We start from the raw sequence: 19,170 nt of genomic DNA, 5'->3' as shown, positions 1-19,170 counted from the left end.
CTCAGTCAGGCATCGCTCCCGCGGCTGGTTCATTAGTCAGCATGCTGGAAGTACAGGAGAAGAGCTGAAGAGCACTGGCCATGGTGAGCAGGAATGGAGTCTAGTTATTTATTTCTATATTATTGTATATTTTAAGTATCATAACTGTATTGGCCCCCACTATATGAGGGAGCAGTGAGGCAGACGCCCGCCAGCTCCGAGCTCGTCTCCCTATCTTCCTATGACCTAGTCAGTGCTGCACCCTCGCTGTTAGGAAGACGGATGTCCCTCAGCAGCGGCTCTGGAAAAGATCACTGCTAAGGGACATTTTAGCCCTAGTTTTTTTTTTACTATATTAAAGGTTTTCCCTTAATAAAGTATATTAGAAAAATGTTCCCTGTCCCTACACAAAAAAGAAATATGACAGTTACACTTTAAAGGGAACCTGTCACCGGGATTTTGTGTATAGAGCTGGGGACATGGGCTGCTAGATGGCCGCTAGCACATCCGCAATATCCAGTCCCCATAGCTCTCTGTGCTTTTATTGTGTAAAAAAAACAATTTGATACATACAGTCCTGTCCCTGAATCATCTCACATACAGGACTCATCTCAGGTTAATTTGTATATGTATCAAATCGTTGTTTTTTTACACACTAAAAGCACACAGAGCTATGGGGACTGGATATTGCGGATGTGCTAGTGGCCATCTAGCAACCCATGTCCTCAGCTCTATACACAAAATCCAGGTGACAGGTTCCCTTTAATCTAAAACTGCTATGAAGAATTACATGATTATATACTTAGTTAGGCACTTCATAAGTTTATGTATTAGATAACTCTTACCAAATTCTTGTGGCGTCTTAGGTTGGCCTCCACCCAGAGCACTCTTTCTTCGGCATTGGTGGACAGGTATGCTGTCTATAGGTAAATAACCAGTGCAATTACATGCATATTTACTGATAAGACCATAGCTTATGTCAGAAATATTGCATAACCTCCCTTTCTATAACAAGTCACCTGTACAGTTTTCTCTGTGATCATCGGGAATGGACTTTCACTGTTCAATTTATTATCGAAAAAGATTTTATATTATACAATGAACATTTATTAAACTATTATATTATCCTATTAGAAGTGGCAATAGCTACATTTTATGTAAGCAATGATAATAGTAATATCTTGCCTATTTACTTACATAATGCTGGTTATAGTGAAAAGACTGTATGCAAGAAACAGCAGTATGGTAACACTGAATTCTTCTGAAGGCATCTATGTTGGTCTCATTTTTTGTATGTTCCCGCATTGCTGAGAAAAATGATGTTTTCATGTACGCAAATGAGCCTCTAGGAGCAACGGGGGCATTGCCATTACATCTAGAGGCTCTGCTTTCTCTGCAACTGTTGCACACTCCCTACTTTGATTGACAGGGCCAAGCAGTGTAAACATGATCATACCGGCCTTGTCAATTAAAGTGTGGAGGCTGCGGCAATTGCAGAGAGAGCAGAGCCTCTAGGTGCAATGGTAATGCCCCCATTTCTCCTATTTCTTCAATTTTTTGTAGCAATGCGGACACATATGAACATGGGACCAACATAGATGCCTTCAGCTGCCAAGTGCACATGTAACAGGTCAGCCAGTTTCATAGGTGCAAATCTGCTGACAGATGCCCTTTAAAGACCTGATGTCTGCTGTATATGCACTTCAGATGTCGGGAAAAGGTTTATGTATTGTAATTAGGGTTCCGCGAATCGAGCTTCTGATCATAGATCCAAAGTCGATTTGTTAAAAAACTTTGTTTGTAGTGCTGTTTCCATACAGCATTTACAATGTATTTGCTCCGAATAGGAAAACTTTGTCTCGTCCGAAGTTGTGCAATGACTTAACATAAACATTTTAAAACAGGAATCCGAAGTTGGCTTCGATACCAAGGAACCGGCCAGTACCAAAGCCGACTTCGGATTCCTATTTTAAAATGTTTTCAAATCCGCAGATAGGAATACCGAAGTCATTTATCAAAGTCAGACAAAATTTTCCTACACAGAGCAAATACATTGTAAATGCTGTATGGAAGCACTACAAACAAAGTTTTTTAACAAATCAACTTCGGATCTATGATCAGAAACTTGATACGCTCAACCCTAATTGTAATAATGTGCATTTCTATCCGAGATAATAATTTACTGTCTTTGAGGAGCAATTTTATCTCATTGATCCAGAAAAGGACCACTTCTTTCCCCTCCCCCTAACACGTTATCATATCATAAATAACGGAATCTGTCCAGGAATGAGCATGTTCATAGTGTAATATTATTTAGTATGATTTTATATGTTTTAGCAAGAATCAAAGCATCCTTCCAGTTAAAAAAAAAAATCCCATTAACTTAGGAACAAACAGAATACTTATACTATGAACTACTTTTCATCTTTTCAGCTGTAGCTCTACTATATCCTGAGCTCCACTTCTGTCATTCAAGATGGCTGCACAACTTCTCAGACTACCTTATGCACGCTGTGCACCTGATGGTCCAAGGCACTTCCTGCTTTTCAGGCCTGCTCTTGAATTGGCCTGCACTGCCCACTTGTGAAGTGCTGGCCTATCCAAGGGCAGCAGAAAGTGTCTCTGAGAGCCCAGGTTAAAGGGGTTGGCTGGGTTCAGAGCTGAACCCGGACATACCCTTATTTTCACCCAGGCAGCCCCCCTGAGGCTAGCATCGGAGCATCTCATGGTCCGATGCGCTCCCTTGCCCTGCGCTAGATCGTGCAGGGCAGGGGCTCTTTTGTTTATCATAACACACTGCCGGGCGGAAACTTCCGCCCGGCAGTGTGTTCGGTGACGTCACCAGCTCTGATGGGAGGGCTTTAGTGCTGCCCTAGCCGTTTTACTGGCTAGGACAGCGTTAAATCCCGCCCATCAGTGCGGGTGACATCACCGGGCTTCCTGGCAGCCCCATGGAGAGCCCCAGTACGACACTGGATCTCCAAAAAATGCCTTTGCCCTGCACAATTTAGCGCAGGGCAAAGGAGAGCATCAGAGCATGAACTGCTCCGATGCTCAAGTCAGGGGGGCTGCCGGGGTGAAAATGGAGGTATGTCTGGGTTCAGCTCTGAACCAGGACAACCCCTTCAAGTGTTCTGTTTGTTCTTGAGCTAATGTGAATTTTTTTTTTAACCGTTGGCTTGCTTTAAACTAATTATTAAATTACATTTACCCAAGTACATGGCTTTTATTTTTGGTACAGATAGATTTTAATCATATTAAAAAGTGTCTCTTCCATTAAGGCTGACTGCATAATATTCTGATTGTTTCCCTGCAGAGCTCAGGAATAATTCTGTTTGTTAAGTTTGGCTGAACAACTTCATTGTCGTTTAAATTGCTGTTGTATTATTTGTATGAATTTTTTGTACTTTATTGATCAATGTTGATAGTACAATGGAAAGAAGATACGGCATGAACCTAGTTTAACCAGGATCCCACATATCATGAGGACCCAATCACTAAAGTATCACCGCATAGTGGCATCCATGTCTGTGCTGCTGTTTCTTGTACTGCATCTCAGCCTCAAATCACAGCAGCACTCCAGCATTGATTGCATGGACACAACTATTTTTAAAAGAGATCTGTCATGTTAGTAAAAGTGGCTGTCAACTTTAGACAACTCCTTTTTTCCATGTGCCCTTTTAGGGAATATGGTTGTAATATGGTTGCCTTATGGTTGTAAAATTCTCTGCTCTGAATCCTTTTTAGGATTCAGTGCAAAGAGTGTCTCTTTATCAAGAAGATCTGGATAGCCTGTGTATTACATAAAAATCCCATTTAAAGAGGACCTGTCAACAGAAAGCACAACGCAATCGGAAATGACCATGTTACAGAGCAGGAGAAGCTGAGCAGAATGATATATATTTTTGTTGGAAAAGATTCAGTACTCGTAAAACCTGTAATTTATATATTTATATCTTCGTTTTTTTTGCAGCCCTGTGAGCAGCTATCAGTATAGGAGGGAGGGGATATCAGTGACTGATAGCATTGTGTGTATAAGGCCTCTTTCACACTTGCGTTGTCCGGATCCGGCGTGTACTCCACTTGCCGGAATTACACGCCGGATCCGGAAAAACGCAAGTGTACTGAAAGCATTTGAAGACGGAACCGTCTTCCAAATGCGTTCAGTGTTACTATGGCACCCAGGACGCTATTAAAGTCCTGGCAGCCATAGTAGGAGCGGGGAGCGGGGGAGCGGTATACTTACAGTCCGTGCGGCTCCCGGGGCGCTCCAGAATGACGTCAGAGCGCCCCATGCGCATGGATGACGTGATCCATGTGATCACATGATCCATGCGCTTGGGGCGCCCTGACGTCACTCTGGAGCGCCCGGGGAGCCGCACGGACGGTAAGTACACTGCTCCCCGCTCCCCACTACACTTTACCATGGCTGCCAGGACTTTAGCGTCCCGGCAGCCATGGTAACCACTCTGAAAAAGCTAAATGTCGGCTCCGGCAATGCGCCGAAACGACGTTTAGCTTAAGGCCGGATCCGGATCAATGCCTTTCAATGGGCATTAATTCCGGATCCGGCCTTGCGGCAAGTGTTCCGGATTTTTGGCCGGAGCAAAAAGCGCAGCATGCTGCGGTATTTTCTCCGGCCAAAAAACGTTCCGTTCCGGAACTGAAGACATCCTGATGCATCCTGAACGGATTTCTCTCCATTCAGAATGCATTAGGATAAAACTGATCAGGATTCTTCCGGCATAGAGCCCCGACGACGGAACTCTATGCCGGAAGACAAGAACGCAAGTGTGAAAGAGCCCTAAGTCTGCATGCCGCAATAACTGTCAGTCACTGATAACCCCTCCTCCCTCCTGTACCAATAGCACTTCACAAGAAGTGGAAAGAGCAGAGATATAAATGTATAAATGACAGATTTTACTGAATATTTTCCCTACCAAACTATATATCAATCTGCTCAGCTCCTCCTGCTCTATACCATGGCGCTTTCAGATTTCATTGCATTTTGTGCTGACAGGTCCTCTTTAAGACTTAATTTCCCTTGCAGCATTGAACACTCACTTCCGCCCAGTGTTGACAATTGATCCTAGGGTCCTGGCAAGGTGTGCAAGAAGGAATCATGGGGCCCTATAACAAAATCTGGAATCAACCACACCTAACCCAAGTATGAAATGCTTATAACAATGTTGGCTTCCACTCTGTGCCCTTTAGCTTTTCTGGCTTTCTGTGGTCTCCCAGTTATCTATATTCATTTTCCCATTCTCACCATTTAAACAGGTATGTCAATGTCATGGCCCTCCAGCTATTGCAAAACTACAACTTCCATCATGCTCAGACAGCCTAAAGTTATCAGGTCATGCTGAGAGCTGTGGTTTTGCAACAGCTGGAAAGCTGCACGTTTGACATCCTTGATCTAAATAATATCTATTGTTTCACCATTTTTCATATATGACTAGGAAAGTTTGTAAAGACGTCTCTTCTTCTCCCCTTATTAGGCTCCTCTCTTCCCTCCCCTCCTCTTCACCAACTCTTTATTCCCAGCTCAGATCTGTCTTCAGTGAAAATCGGCTGCTTGCTCACTGAAGGATCAGATTACCTAGAAATCTATAAAGAGGGGAGAAGGGGGAGTAGGGATGGCAGCTAGAGACACGCACAGGCAGACAGACTGATAGAGAGACTGCTGCTGATTTTTAAGTGATTTACAGTCTTAAAAGGGTTAATTCACCTCTGCGACCCAAAGTGAACAAGTTCTCTATTCCCTTCTATGGAGCTCCAAAAGTAGCCAATCAAGTGTGCTTGGCTATTTTCGGAATGGAAGGCAACTGTACATGCGTGGCTGTTCTCCCTTCAATTCTGGGGTCCCCTTCTGGATATAGGAGCGGGTCCCAGAGGTGGAAACCACACCTAACCCAACATAACCTAGTGATATGCCACTAATGTCTGAGTTGAGACAAATCATTTTATTCATTGATGGATACAAATCTAAACTGCTCAGTATTGCTGTAGAATGTCCTCCATTACTGCTACTGCTTCTGAGAGCATTCTAGGGAGTAGAATATCCTACTTCTCCACATCTTCTGTATGGACATTGTACAAACACGCTACCTATCAATATGGTTAAGCTGGCCATATATTTCAGATAAACAGTCTTCCCAATTTCCTAAGGCAGAACAGACTAATTATTTCCAGGGTGGGATGGAGTTAGGCATCAAACACTTCTTCTAGACCCACAAACATTTCTAGAGGATGAAAATCTGTCCTGGTCATGTGATGGATATAAAGAGAGAGTGATCTAATAACCATACTGGATCAAACCCTGCAGCAGTAGGGTCATCATCGTCATCCTAAGGTAGGAAATAATTAAGGATCCTATTGTAGGACTACAAACACCAAGCATCAGGAAATATTTTTGCATCAATGTTGGTGTGCATCACCTGTAAATTGTAACATGGGCACTTTTCAAATACTATTTTACATGTAAAGTCTATGTGTAATTTAGAATAGCTGTGCAAATCTATTGTCTGATTGGTTATATATTTGTATATCTCATAATGCGGACAATATAACAAAACAAGACATGCCCTCTACTGTCACTGTACAGCGAATACAGCATTTTAAGTGGTAAAGAAGACGTAACTCAAGATCAGCATAAAATGCATAAAAGTATTTTCAAGTTACTCAGGATAATACATACAGTAGATCTAAACTGTAAAATTATGTCTAAAAGTAAGAATGTGTTTTAAATACCCATGAATGAAACAGATGAATGCCATCCTGCCAATTATCCCAGTAACCACAGAACAAACATATAGCAATAAAACAAATAGCTCTCACTGAATCGATATCACTTACTGTATGCGTAACCAAAGGCACCTACCCAAAAGAAAATCTTTAACATTCTTTATAAGCTCTTTAGCGTGATTTTTGTCGGCTACTATGCGACTCATTGCCTTGCTTAGGGTTTTGTTCAGCTGTGAAGCTTTTAACTTTGTGTCTTCAGCTAATTGCCTGATGTTTTCAATCTGAAACAATATAAAAAAAATGTTCACAAACTGTGCTTAAGGGTTAAACTCATTTTTAGCACAGCACATTTAATGTCATTTAAATATATGACAAAGAGCAGAGAAGCGAGAAATGTTCCTTTCAGTTGTTTAATAACAGGAATCATTGTTGACTTGTTAGTTTTGATCTGCTTAGAAATTCCTTGCCCCTCTATCCTTGCTATATATCAGCAGCAATTACAGGGTAAAGCTGGAGCCCTATATTGATATCCCCTGCAGGGGAAGCCTAGTGTCACATCTGTGACAGGTCTCAGAAGGTCTGAAAGATTATCTACGCATTAGTGATCTGACAGCCTCTTTTGGTTTCACTTTGTCTGTGTGTTGCTGGTATGTCCACACCTCCTGTTCAGGTGTGGATCATGTGACCTTCACGTCGCCCTATTTAGTCTGACTTTTCCCATCACTCCTTGCTTGGGATAGCTTCATTTGGTCTTGGAAGAGCTGGAGTGTGGTTCGTGTTGAAGTCCTGTTCATCCTTCATCCTCTGAAGTTAAGTGTTCCGCTTGTCGTGTTTTGTATCCCCCCCCCCCTGGTTGTTTACTAGGCCTCAGTGAGATGCTAGTTCCTTCACCAGGGAAGGAACAGGTGGTCTCTGCCCTGTCATTATCTTTTGGGCACCTGAGGGTCACCAGGGTTTTCTAGGTTCCGTTGTATGGGTATCTCTACCATCGAGAGGTGCCCATATGGATAGGAGTTAGGGCCAGGAGCAGGGTTTTACAGGTGGTGACCCTTTTCCTTCCCTAGCGGTGAGGTCTAGTGTCTTTCCCCTTCCTTCTTGATTGTCTTTTGGTGTTCTCCCCTACTACATCCGTAACACCTAGTTTTACACAGTGCCCCTAGGAGCGATACTTTACAAGATCTCTCTGATTTAAAGAGGACCTTTCACCGATTATTACACTATGAACTAACTATACAGACATGTAGAGCGGCGCCCGGGGATCTCACTGCACTTACTATTATCCCCGGGCGCCGCTCCGTTCTCCTGCTATTCCCTCCGGTATCTCCGCTCACTAAGTTATAGTAGGCGGAGATTCCAGTCACTAAGTTATGGTAGGCGGAGTCTGCCCTTGTTCTGCTCTAGCGCTGTCCAATCGCAGCGCAGAGCTCACAGCCTGTGAGGTTATTTTCTCCCAGGCTGTGAGCTCTGCAAAGCGATTGGCCAGCGCTACAGAAGAACAAGGGCAGACTCTGCCTACCATAACATAGTGAACGGAGATACCGGAGGACATAGCAGGAGAACGGAGCGGCGCCCGGGGATAATAGTAAGTGCAGTGAGATCCCCGGGCGCCGCTCTACATGTCTGTATAGTTAGTTCACAGTGTAATAATCGGTGAAAGGTCCTCTTTAAGTAATAAAGGGGGTCCTGAGTTAGGACCTCCTCATTAGTACATATGGACAGTCCCGTAAAGTGGTTGTCCAGGCTTTTAATATTGATGGCATATCTCAAGAACGTTTTGGTGCTCTGAAGGCTCCTGTGTTATGGCTGAAGATACATATGCTGCTTTTATTGTTTTAGTATACAATGATAATGTGGAGTCTCAAAGATACCAGTCAACCTATTATTAGAAACAACATTCACAATTAGCAACATACAGAATATCTTCAAATAGATGTACGGTAGTCTTTGGTTTGCTTGATGCACACGTCTTATCTTACATCTGCCCCATCATATCCACATTTCACAATAGAGATTACAGTGTGTTTTTAACCTTTGTTTCCTTGTTTTCATCCCACAAAACAGACAATTTTCAAAAAACAATACAAGACAGGGGTCGGTCAGTTTCTCTGCTCTCCATAGCAATTCACCTATACCTTCTTTTTTGAGCTATTAAATCCCACCGAACCTCTCTTCTAACAAGTTATTTTTTACATTTGCTCGTTTTTTTTATATATTTACCTGTTTTTCTGAATCAAGTAGATGAACTGCAACACTTTTTAGCTTAGCATCTGTTTCATTTGCTTTACTCAAGCCATCTTTGGCCAGTGGCAATGCACCATTGCAATTTGGTCCACCACATTTTCTCTTTCCAAATCTATCTCTGCATAAAGCTCCTCCACATGGTGCGATATCACAAGGAAAGTCCCAGACTGTTCCACAAACCTATGTAAACAAAATACATTTAGATCCTCCAATATATACAAACAGCTGAGAAAAAAATGTTCGATATTCCTAAATCATGTTACATGCTTAGTTATACCAAATAATGTACAAAAAAAGCACAGTGAATCCTTTCCAAAGGACCACCTCTTTGAGAAGACGCATTCTTATCCTAACCAGATCTCCTGTAAGAGATTTTTAGTTCCACCATACCCTATGTATACTGTCCATCTTTTTTAAGAAGACCATCCTAGAAGACTACTTTACAATGTAATTTTGGGTGCTCATCTCAAAGAGGTTTCACTGAAGTTTTATAAAATGTTGATGTGATACAATATTTTAGTTTTTTCTCAATTCTGTATTCTCATCACTACAGTATGTAAGCTGTTCCCCAATCAGCAGTTCTGGAGCCACCTGTGACAATAAGGGCTTGGGCCCATTGTACGTGGCTGCTTAGCTGATGGTAGTTTCAGATATTATTGGCCGTCGGGGATGCCATAGTATTGTGGCATTGTAACCATTCACAGTTAACTCTAAGTAAGAGCCATATTACTTGGTCCTATTAGATGGGAATGGTCTCTCTTAATGTTCAGTATGGCTCAACAAAACCTATTGCATTGGAAATTGTCTTATAGACGTTTGGGTTATTTTAAATATCTGTAGGTAAATGTCACAGACTCTGATGACAATCTAGCATATATGGGAACAAGCCAAGTGTCCATCAATATGTTATAAGAAACAAGGGGGGCAAAGACTGGATTTTTAAAGTGTCAATCCTTTGATTCTCCAGGGGATATGTAGAGCCATATTTGTATCATTCAGCTGCTGATCTTACTACATCTGACTCTTTGAAATAATAAACACACTCATCTGTGATGCATGTCCTTGTTTATGGGGTGTCAACAAACAGTTGACCAAAGTATTGTGTAGCCGATAGCTGCCTCATGAGTATGGACAGCCGGACTTTTGCTGTTATGAGTCTGATACATAAAATTCAGACAAAAGTGATGTGATTCATTTGATGTCATTGACTTGTTGACAATTTTTGGGAGCATTAGTTTTTTCCATATGAGTCCCTAATTAGGTTGTTGAAAATCCCAATTTTGTTGCAAAATTCTGGTCAATGTTGACTTATTTAAATGGCCATAAAAAAGAGGAATATATGAATGGCATGGTTGGCATACATTAGTTTCCTTTGAAAGGCAACAGAAGCCAGATACACAAATCCTTTTAGTGGACAATCTTGAGCTAGTTTTAAACCAATCTTAAATCTATCTAGAAATGGTTCTAGGGTGCTTTTTTCACAATTTTTTAAAAACCCATAGCCAAATGGCATAGTGAAGCTTACATTAATGGTGGGGCTCTACTGCAAAATTGTAGACATGCTTGCATGCTATATCTCCTTTATATGGACAGATTAGTTTGAATGCCTCAGTAAGCATTCGATAAATAATTTTTATCGATCTACCACACATAAAGCTGTTTTAGATTAAACCATAGTCCCTTAGAGTTTTACTTTAATATGCTAAATGGAAAAATGCATTAATAAATAGCCATTACTGACAATGGGGATGACTGGCAGATGCTTCCAAAAAGTTGAATAACAAATATGTATTGCATGTACTGTAGAACAATCTCAGAGCACACATGCAAATATTTTGGAACAATAACTCTTACCAGCTCATTCATTTTGCTTATTTGTAGTGGTTTCATTTTATTCAGTCTGTCAGAGTTTTGTTTGTCTTTTGTGTCTAGAGCGTTCAGTGCATTTAAAATGTTTTTCCTTGTTTTTGTTGCTGTCTTGACAATGGGAGTAGCATTGCGTGCGCTCTCCGCTGCAGATAAAGATACTTTGTAGTATTTGGTCATCTTCACCAAAGACTCTTCACTATCTGTTTAGAAAAAGAAATGTGTGGTCTTGTCATCATTAAATCGATAATGCATTTGCCAGTTAAAGTAATGGGAAAATTATACTAATAAAAACAATACCGTATAAACAGAACTTCTTCAATTCATATAAAGCAGTTTAAAAGGACACTTCTGTCAGAAAGGGGTATTTTTAACTCAATAGAAAACTGTTTTCCATTTTGGCAGTATTATGTTATTGAAAATTAAACACAAAGCATTGGCCATCTGTAGCAATCAACGCAGAGGATAAAACTCCTGTATAGGTAGGCAACCCATTGTTAGTTTACTGCTGCTGTGGGAAAAATATGTTATCTGTTAGTATAATAGTAGATTGTAGAGTTATGAAAGCAGAGTACCTTGTTCTGCTACATTTGCATAGATCCCATTCACTATAATGGTTGTTAATGAAACAGCAGAGTACCGGCCTACTGGGCTGTCTCAATGCGCCCTGCCACCTAGGACTGGCATTCAATTCCATCTCGCCATAGAAATGGCAAAATGGGACACAACCCCTGACAATTGGACCATTGATTAAAAAAAATGAAAAAGGTTATAGTGTCTAAAAAGAAAATATAATAGTCCAACTGCACATTAATACTGGCCATGGAGACATATGCACAGCCAACCCTATTGCTGAAATGTAAAAATCATACAATTTGTCAGTTGTATACATGGATGATCTACTGATTACTGATTTTAAGCCCTTCCCGACTGGGCATTGGTGGTTGGGCAATCTGCCGGATCTCAATACCGGAAAACAACAATGCAAGTGGCCATAGCAACCAATCAGATTCCACCTTTCGTTTTGACAGCTCTTTTGGAAAATGAAAGGTGGAATCTGATTGGTTGCTATGGGCAACTAAGCCCGTTCTACTTTACACCAGTTTCATAAACCCCATTAGTGTAATTCTAATAGCCTCCAATGATAATACATTGCAGTCTATTAGAGATGCTTGCTATAAAAAACATAAAAATATAAAAATATATACTGAATACAAATTCAAATCACCCCCTTTCCCCAAAATTAAAATAAATATACATTGTCCTGCAAAAAACGAGCCCTCACACACCTTTGTACACATAAAACTAAAAAAGTTATGGGGGTCAGAATATGGCAATGCAAAGGAAAAATGTGTTTTTACCAAAGTTAAACTTTTTTTTCCCATTATTAACCCCTTAAGAACTCAGCCCTATTTCACCGGACTTGTCCATTTTTTGCAAATCTGACCAGTGTCACTTTAAGGCCTTTTTCACACAGGCGTTGCGGGAAAATGTGCGGGTGCGTTGCCGGAACACCCGCGATTTTTCCACGCGAGTGCAAAACATTGTAATGCGTTTTGCACTCGCGTGAGAAAAATCACGCATGTTTGGTACCCAAACCCGAACTTCTTCACAGAAGTTCGGGCTTGGGTTAGGTGTTGTGTAGATGTTATTATTTTCCCTTATAACATGGTTATAAGGGAAAATAATAGCATTCTGAATACAGAATGCTTAGTAGGTGATCAATTGAGTGTTAAAAAAAATAATAATAATTAACTCACCTTCTCCTCTTGTTCGCGTAGTTCCCGGTCTCTTCTTTACTTCTTTAATGATGAGCTGTGGGCTAAAGGACCTTTGGTGATGTCAGATCACATGCTCCAATCACATGGTCCATCACCGTGGTGATGGACCATGTGATTGGAGCATGTAATCTGACGTAACCACAGGTCCTAGCCGGTAGTTCATCATTAAAGAAGTAAAGAAGAGACCGGGAACTACGCGAACAAGAGGAGAAGGTGAGTTAATTTTTTAATTTTTTTTAACCCCTCCAGCGCTATTGTACTATGCATTCTGTATTCAGAATGCTATTATTTTCCCTTATAACCATGTTATAAGGGAAAATAATACAGTGAATAGACTGTCACCTAGCAATCATGCGTGAAAATCGCACCGCATCCGCACTTGCTTGCGGTTGCTTGCGATTTTCACGCAACCCCATTCACTTCTATGGGGCCTCCGTTGCGTGAAAAACGCAGAATATAGAACGTGCTGCGATTTTCACGCAACGCACAAGTGATGCGTGAAAATCACCGCTCATGTGAACAGCCCCATAGAAATGAATGGGTCGTATTCAGTGCGGGTGCAATGCGTTCACCTCATGCATCGCATCCGCGCTGAATACTCGCCCGTGTGAAAGGGGTCTAAGTGCTGATAACTTTAAAACGCTTTGACTTATCCAGGCCATTCTGAGACAGTTTTTTCGTCACATATTGTACTTCATGACACTGGTAAAATGAATTAAAAAAAAATTAATTTTTATTTATAAAGAAATACCAAATTTACCAAAAATTTGTAAAAAATTGCAAATTTCCAAGTTTCAATTTCTCTACTTTTATAATACATAGTAATACCTGCAAAAATAGTTATTACTTTACATTCCCCATATGTCTACTTCATCTTTGGATCATTTTGGGAATGATATTTTATTTTTTGGGGATGTTACAAGGCTTAGAAGTTTAGAAGCAAATTAATGGAAAATAGAGATATAATTTCAAAATTTCACTTTTTTGGCAGATTTTCCATTTTAATATTTTTTTTCCAGTTACAAAGCAAGGGTTAACAGCCAAACCAAACTCAATATTTATGGCCCTGATTCTGTAGTTTATAGAAACACCCCATATGTGGTCGTAAACCGCTGTACGGGCACACGGCAGGGCGCAGAAGGAAAGGAATGTCATACGGTTTTTGGAAGGCAGGTTTTGCTGGACTGTTTTTTTTTACACCATGTCCCATTTGAAGCCCCCCTGATGCACCTCTAGAGTAGAAACTCCATAAAAGTGACCTCATCTAAGAAACTACACCCCTCAAGGTATTCAACACTGATTTTATTTTACAAACGTTGTTAACCATTTAGGTGTTCCACAAGAATTAATGGAAAATAGAGATACAATTTCAAAATTTCACTTTTTTCGCAGATTTTCCATTTTAATAATTTTTTTCCAGTTACAAAGCAAGGGTTAACAGCCAAACCAAACTCAATATTTATGGCCCTGTTTCTGTAGTTTACAGAAACACCCCATATGTGGTCGTAAACCGCTGTACGGGCACATGGCAGGGAGCAGAAGGAAAGGAATGCCATACGGTTTTTGGAAGGCAGATTTTGCTGGACTGTTTTTTTTGACACCATGTCCCATTTGAAGCACCCCTGATGCACCCCTAGAGTAGAAACTCCAAAAAAGTGACCGAAAAGAAAACGGTTTTATTGGCACTATTTTGGGGTGCATATGACTTTTTGATCGCTTGCTATTACACTCTTTGTGATGTAAGGTGACAAAAAATGGTTTATTTAGCACAGTTTTTATTTTTAATATTTTACGGTGTTCATCTGAGGGGTTAGGTCATGTGATATTTTTATAAAGCCGGTCGATACGGACGTGGCGATACCTAATATGTATACTTTTTTTTTATTGATGTTGATGTTTATGTTTTAGTGTCTCCATATTCTGAGCCATAGTTTTTTTATTTTTTGGGCGATTGTCTCAGGTAGGGGCTCATTTTTTGCGGGATGAGGTGAAGGTTAGATTGGTACTATTTTGGTGGGCAAACGCCTTTTTGATCGTTTGCTGTTGTACTTTTTGTGATGTAAGGTGACAAAAAAATTGTTTATTTAGCACAGTTTTTATTTTTTACGGTGTTCATCTGAGGGGTTAGGTCATGTGATATGTTTATAGAGCCGGTCGATACGGACGCGGCAATACCTAATATGTATGCTTTTTTTCCCCCCTATTTTTTACCAATTTTTTTTAACTTTATTTGGGGAAAATGACGTTTTTGTTTATTTTTACTTGAAACTTCTAATTTTTGGGGGGAAAACTTTATTTTTTCAACTTTTTTTACTTTCTGTTTTGTCCCACTTTGGGACTTCAACTTTTGGGGGTCTAATCCCTTTTACAGTGCATTCCAATACTTCTGTTTTGGAATGCATTGGCTGTATGAGTAATACTGTGTGTATTACTCATACAGCTTCCGGCCTGTGAGATCCAGGGGGCTGGATCTCACAGGCTCGTCACCGGAAGGCAGCACGATGCCTTCCTTAGACATCGCGCTGCCTTCCATGCCATCGGGTCCCCCCTACAGCCGCATGGGGACACGATGGCACCGCCGCCCGCAACTGCCGGATAAGGTAAAAGCCGCAAAAGTCAGGTCTGAATTGACCTGCGTTTGCGGCGATCGCTGACACGGGGGGGGTCACGTAACCCCCCCCCCCGGCGTTGTGACAGGATGCCCGCTAAATGATTTCAGCGGACATCCTGTTGCGATTAACCCCCGCCGCAATCGCGATTTAAACTTAGGACGTACCGGTACGCCCTGAGTCCTTAAGGACTCGGGAAATAGGGCGTACCGGTACGCCCTAAGTCCTTAAGGGGTTAAATGCAAGAAAAACTATACATATGTGGTATTGTTGTAATCGTAGTGACCCAGAGAATGAAAGTAACAGGTTAGTTTTACCGCATAGGAAACAGTGTAAAAAAAACCCCATAAAACTGGCAGAATGGTGTTTTTTTTTTTATAATTCCACCCCATTTTTCCAGCTTCCCATCACATTGTATGGAACTGTCAATCGTGCCATTAGAAAGTGCATCTTGTCCTGCAAAAAAACAAGCTCTCATATGGCTATGTGATTGAAAAAATAAAAATGTTATGGCTTTGGGGGGGCAGGGAATAAAAATTGAATACGAAAAAACATAAAATCACCCGGTGTTGAAAGGGTTAAAGGGAGTCAGTCAGCTAATTTTCCCTACTCAGACTGCTTAAATCACATTGTAGTTCATATACACGGTTCACAAATGGTACCTTTGTTTCTCTTCTCTGCGGCTGTGATGCTGAAAAAATTTACCTCGACGAGATATGCTAATGAGCTCGCAAGTGCCCAGGGGCATTTTCTATTGCTGCAAGTGCAGTTATATTTTAATAGAGCAGCTTGTTACGGATGCGACAATATCTAATATGATTATTTTTGTTATATTTTTTTTATTGAAAATCGCATGATGAAGAGAAAATGACACTTTTTTACTGTAATTTTAATTTTTTATAAAACATATTTTTTTTTACAGTTTTTTCACTTTTTATATTTGCCCCGGGACAGGGACATCATAATTTTAGGTTTTAATCCCTGTTTCAATGTAGTACAGTACATGCTGTATTGTACTACATTGAAACTGTCAGTTCTACACTGACAATGTGCCTGTGAGACCCAGGGGGCTGGGTCCACAGGTGTCTGTCCATGGCAGACCCCGAGGTCTTTGCAAGGCCTGCATATGCCTGGGGTTTCTATGGCAGCCATCGGCCATCTGTCACCGCAGGCACGGGGGGGGGCTAATGGAGAGGCACAGGGAGACCCCACCCTCTGTAATCTCCCATATGCAGCCATCAGTGCTGATTGCAACAGACAAGGGGTTAATCCACTGGCATTGGATTTTACAGTGATGTCAGTCACAGACGGACCCCTGCACTGATCAGCATGACATATTAGTACGTCAAAGGTCCACAAGTCACTTGCGGCCATGACATACTAGTACGTCAAGGATCATGAAGGGGTTAAACACTAAAGGGGGCATTTATCATTAATAGTACATCTCTTTTTTGGTGACAAATTGTCGCATTTTCATTATTACTGTGTGCCAGTTCATAAATTAGGCACACCGGCACAAATCAAAAACAGGCTCAAAACTGCCACTAAAATATGGTTGCAATATAGTACATAAAAAAGGGCTGATCATTCACATTAGTCTAAAGTTGCTAAAAATTGATAATTTCAACCAAACTACCATTCATTGGGATACATTTAACCAACTGATGACATTCCTTTAATGTCTGAAAAGTAGTTGGTCCAGTTTAGAATTTTCATCTGATTGTTGCTAGTCCATGAATGATCTCTCCGGGAAAGAATGTTCCTAGAAGGGTAATTTATCCTTCACTAGGTGCCACTGAACATGTGTGGCCAGTTGTAATGACTGTAAGAGCCAATATGGACTAATATATGTCCAGTAGGTTGTGCTCAACCATCAACCTCTGCCCAATGTGTTTGGTCACCTTTAGAGAGAATGTGATTTGCATTCCTTACCTTTAACATTGATGATCTTTTCTTTCTCTTTCTTTTTCTTTATTTTATTAAGCTCAGTGAATAAAGCATCAATCTCTTTTCCCATATCTGAAATAGTTTTATTCATTTCTGCAATTTCATAGAATTTTCCAAAATCTGGAACCTTTATTTTATCCATTTTTTGGCTGTAATATATGCAACACAGAACAACTTAGTACAAAGAATGGCAGCCTGCCTATTTTATTTCTTTAATGCGACTTTCACAGTGGGCTCACCTTAGTGTCATATGATGTATTCTACTATTTTAAGATCTGTATTGCTTTATAAAATATAAAGAATGCTGGAGGCAAGTGACTTGCTGAAAAACGATTATAAAATCGTGAATATTGCTCATAATCTGTGTTTGAGGCTGCCCCTGAGGGATAATGTAGACTATAGCTGAAAATAAGGTTACTGTGGTTAGGTAAATTAATATTTTTACACTGAGGTTTGGTTTCTTTCCATCACTTTTTCATTGCATTTTGAAAGGTAGTATAGTGCATTCTGTGCACTGGCTAACTGGGTTCTAAGATTGATGGTAGGCATGCGCATGTCCATTAAAGGGGCTGGCCACTTTCTGGTGACTGTTGACCAATGTGTCTGTGAGATGATTATATGGCACTTACTAATATAGTCTTTGTTGAAATTCTGCACTATTTTCTATTTTTATAACTAGAGATGAGCACATTTCATAAAAGTTCGATTCGGCTGATTTGCCGAATTCCACAAAAAAATTTGCTTTGTGACTAATTACTTCGCCACAAAATGCATTTTTTGTAAGTAGCAGGTGCAATGACAGTTAGCTGTGATAGCGCCGCCGCGGTCACTGTATCCCTCAGATGCCGCGTTCATACATGATCGCGGCATCTGAGTGTAAAATTAACAATAACATTATTTTTTTTATCAATCTTACTGCCTCCATTTGCTCGCGACGGGCCGGCCGCCGCCATCTTGCTTGAAGATCTCAGCCGAAATCTTGTGCGGCGCGAGATTACGTCATCACACCAGCCGGCATGATGATGTAATCTTGCACCGCACTGGATTTTGTTCGGGATCTTCAAGCAAAATGGAGGCTGGCGGCCCATCGCAAGCAAATGGAGGAGGTAAGTTAGAATTTTTTGTTTTTTTATACTATTTCAGGTTAAATCGATTTGCTGACACAAAGCACAAGGAAATTCTGCTTCTAGGTGAATCAAATTTATCCTGAAATTCGGATGGAATTTGTGGGATTTGATTTGCTCATCTCTATTTATAACATATGCTTACTTGCTTACAAAGTCCTTTGTGCTGTTCACACGGATGTCTTGTCCATAAGATGGCCGCTGATGTCTGTGTGATGTCTCCTCCATCCAAATAAACTGCACTTGCCACCTGTACTAGTTCTGTTGGAAACCTAGTGCAGGTGCAGTGTGTTTGAACGGAGGAGACAAACAGCAAACTAAGCTGCAAAAACCAGTGTCAGGCAGCTGCTGCCAAGGCCAATAAGATAATAGGTTGCATCAAAAGGGGCATAGATGCCCGTGATGAGAACATAGTCCTACCACTTTACAAGTTGTTAGTCAGACCACACATGGAGTAGTGTACAATTCTGGGCATAGCAGACAGACAGACAGACATAGCATAGCTGGAGAGGGTCCAGAGGAGGGCAACTAAAGTAATAACTGGAATGGGGCAACTACAGTACCCTGAAAGATTATCAAAATTAGGGTTATTCACTTTAGAAAAAAGACGACTATGGGGAGATCTAATTACTATGTATAAATATATCAGGGGTCAGTACAGAGATCTATCCCATCATCTATTTATCCCCAGGACTGTGACTGTGACGAGGGGACATCCTCTGCGTCTGGAGGAAAGAAGGTTTGTACACAAACATAGAAAAGGGTTCTTTACGGTAAGAGCAGTGAGACTATGGAACTCTCTGCCTGAGGAGGGGGTGATGGTGAGTACAATAAAGGGATTCAAGAGGGGCCTGGATGTATTTCTGGAGCGTAATAATA

The 19,170-nt window shown here is 40.9% G+C and overlaps 1 protein-coding gene across 1 annotated transcript in view; it reads right to left on the bottom strand.

Annotated features, from left to right (window-relative positions):
* The window catches only part of LAMB4 (laminin subunit beta 4), a 158,880-nt gene that overhangs the window by 72,484 nt on the left and 67,226 nt on the right, over window positions 1–19,170 (bottom strand). The window contains exons 26-30 of the mRNA XM_040413904.1: window positions 17,153–17,316; window positions 10,819–11,033; window positions 8,941–9,144; window positions 6,860–7,004; window positions 825–899 (exon numbers count right to left, since the gene is read on the bottom strand). Of these exons, the coding sequence (XP_040269838.1) occupies window positions 825–899; window positions 6,860–7,004; window positions 8,941–9,144; window positions 10,819–11,033; window positions 17,153–17,316 (803 nt within the window). The remainder of the gene's footprint in view (window positions 1–824; window positions 900–6,859; window positions 7,005–8,940; window positions 9,145–10,818; window positions 11,034–17,152; window positions 17,317–19,170) is intronic.

Source organism: Bufo bufo, chromosome 1 (genome assembly GCF_905171765.1).
Source record: "Bufo bufo chromosome 1, aBufBuf1.1, whole genome shotgun sequence".
Lineage (NCBI taxonomy): Eukaryota > Metazoa > Chordata > Amphibia > Anura > Bufonidae > Bufo > Bufo bufo.
Note: the sequence above shows the minus strand (reverse complement) of the source record. Positions and strands in the feature narration are given on the sequence as shown.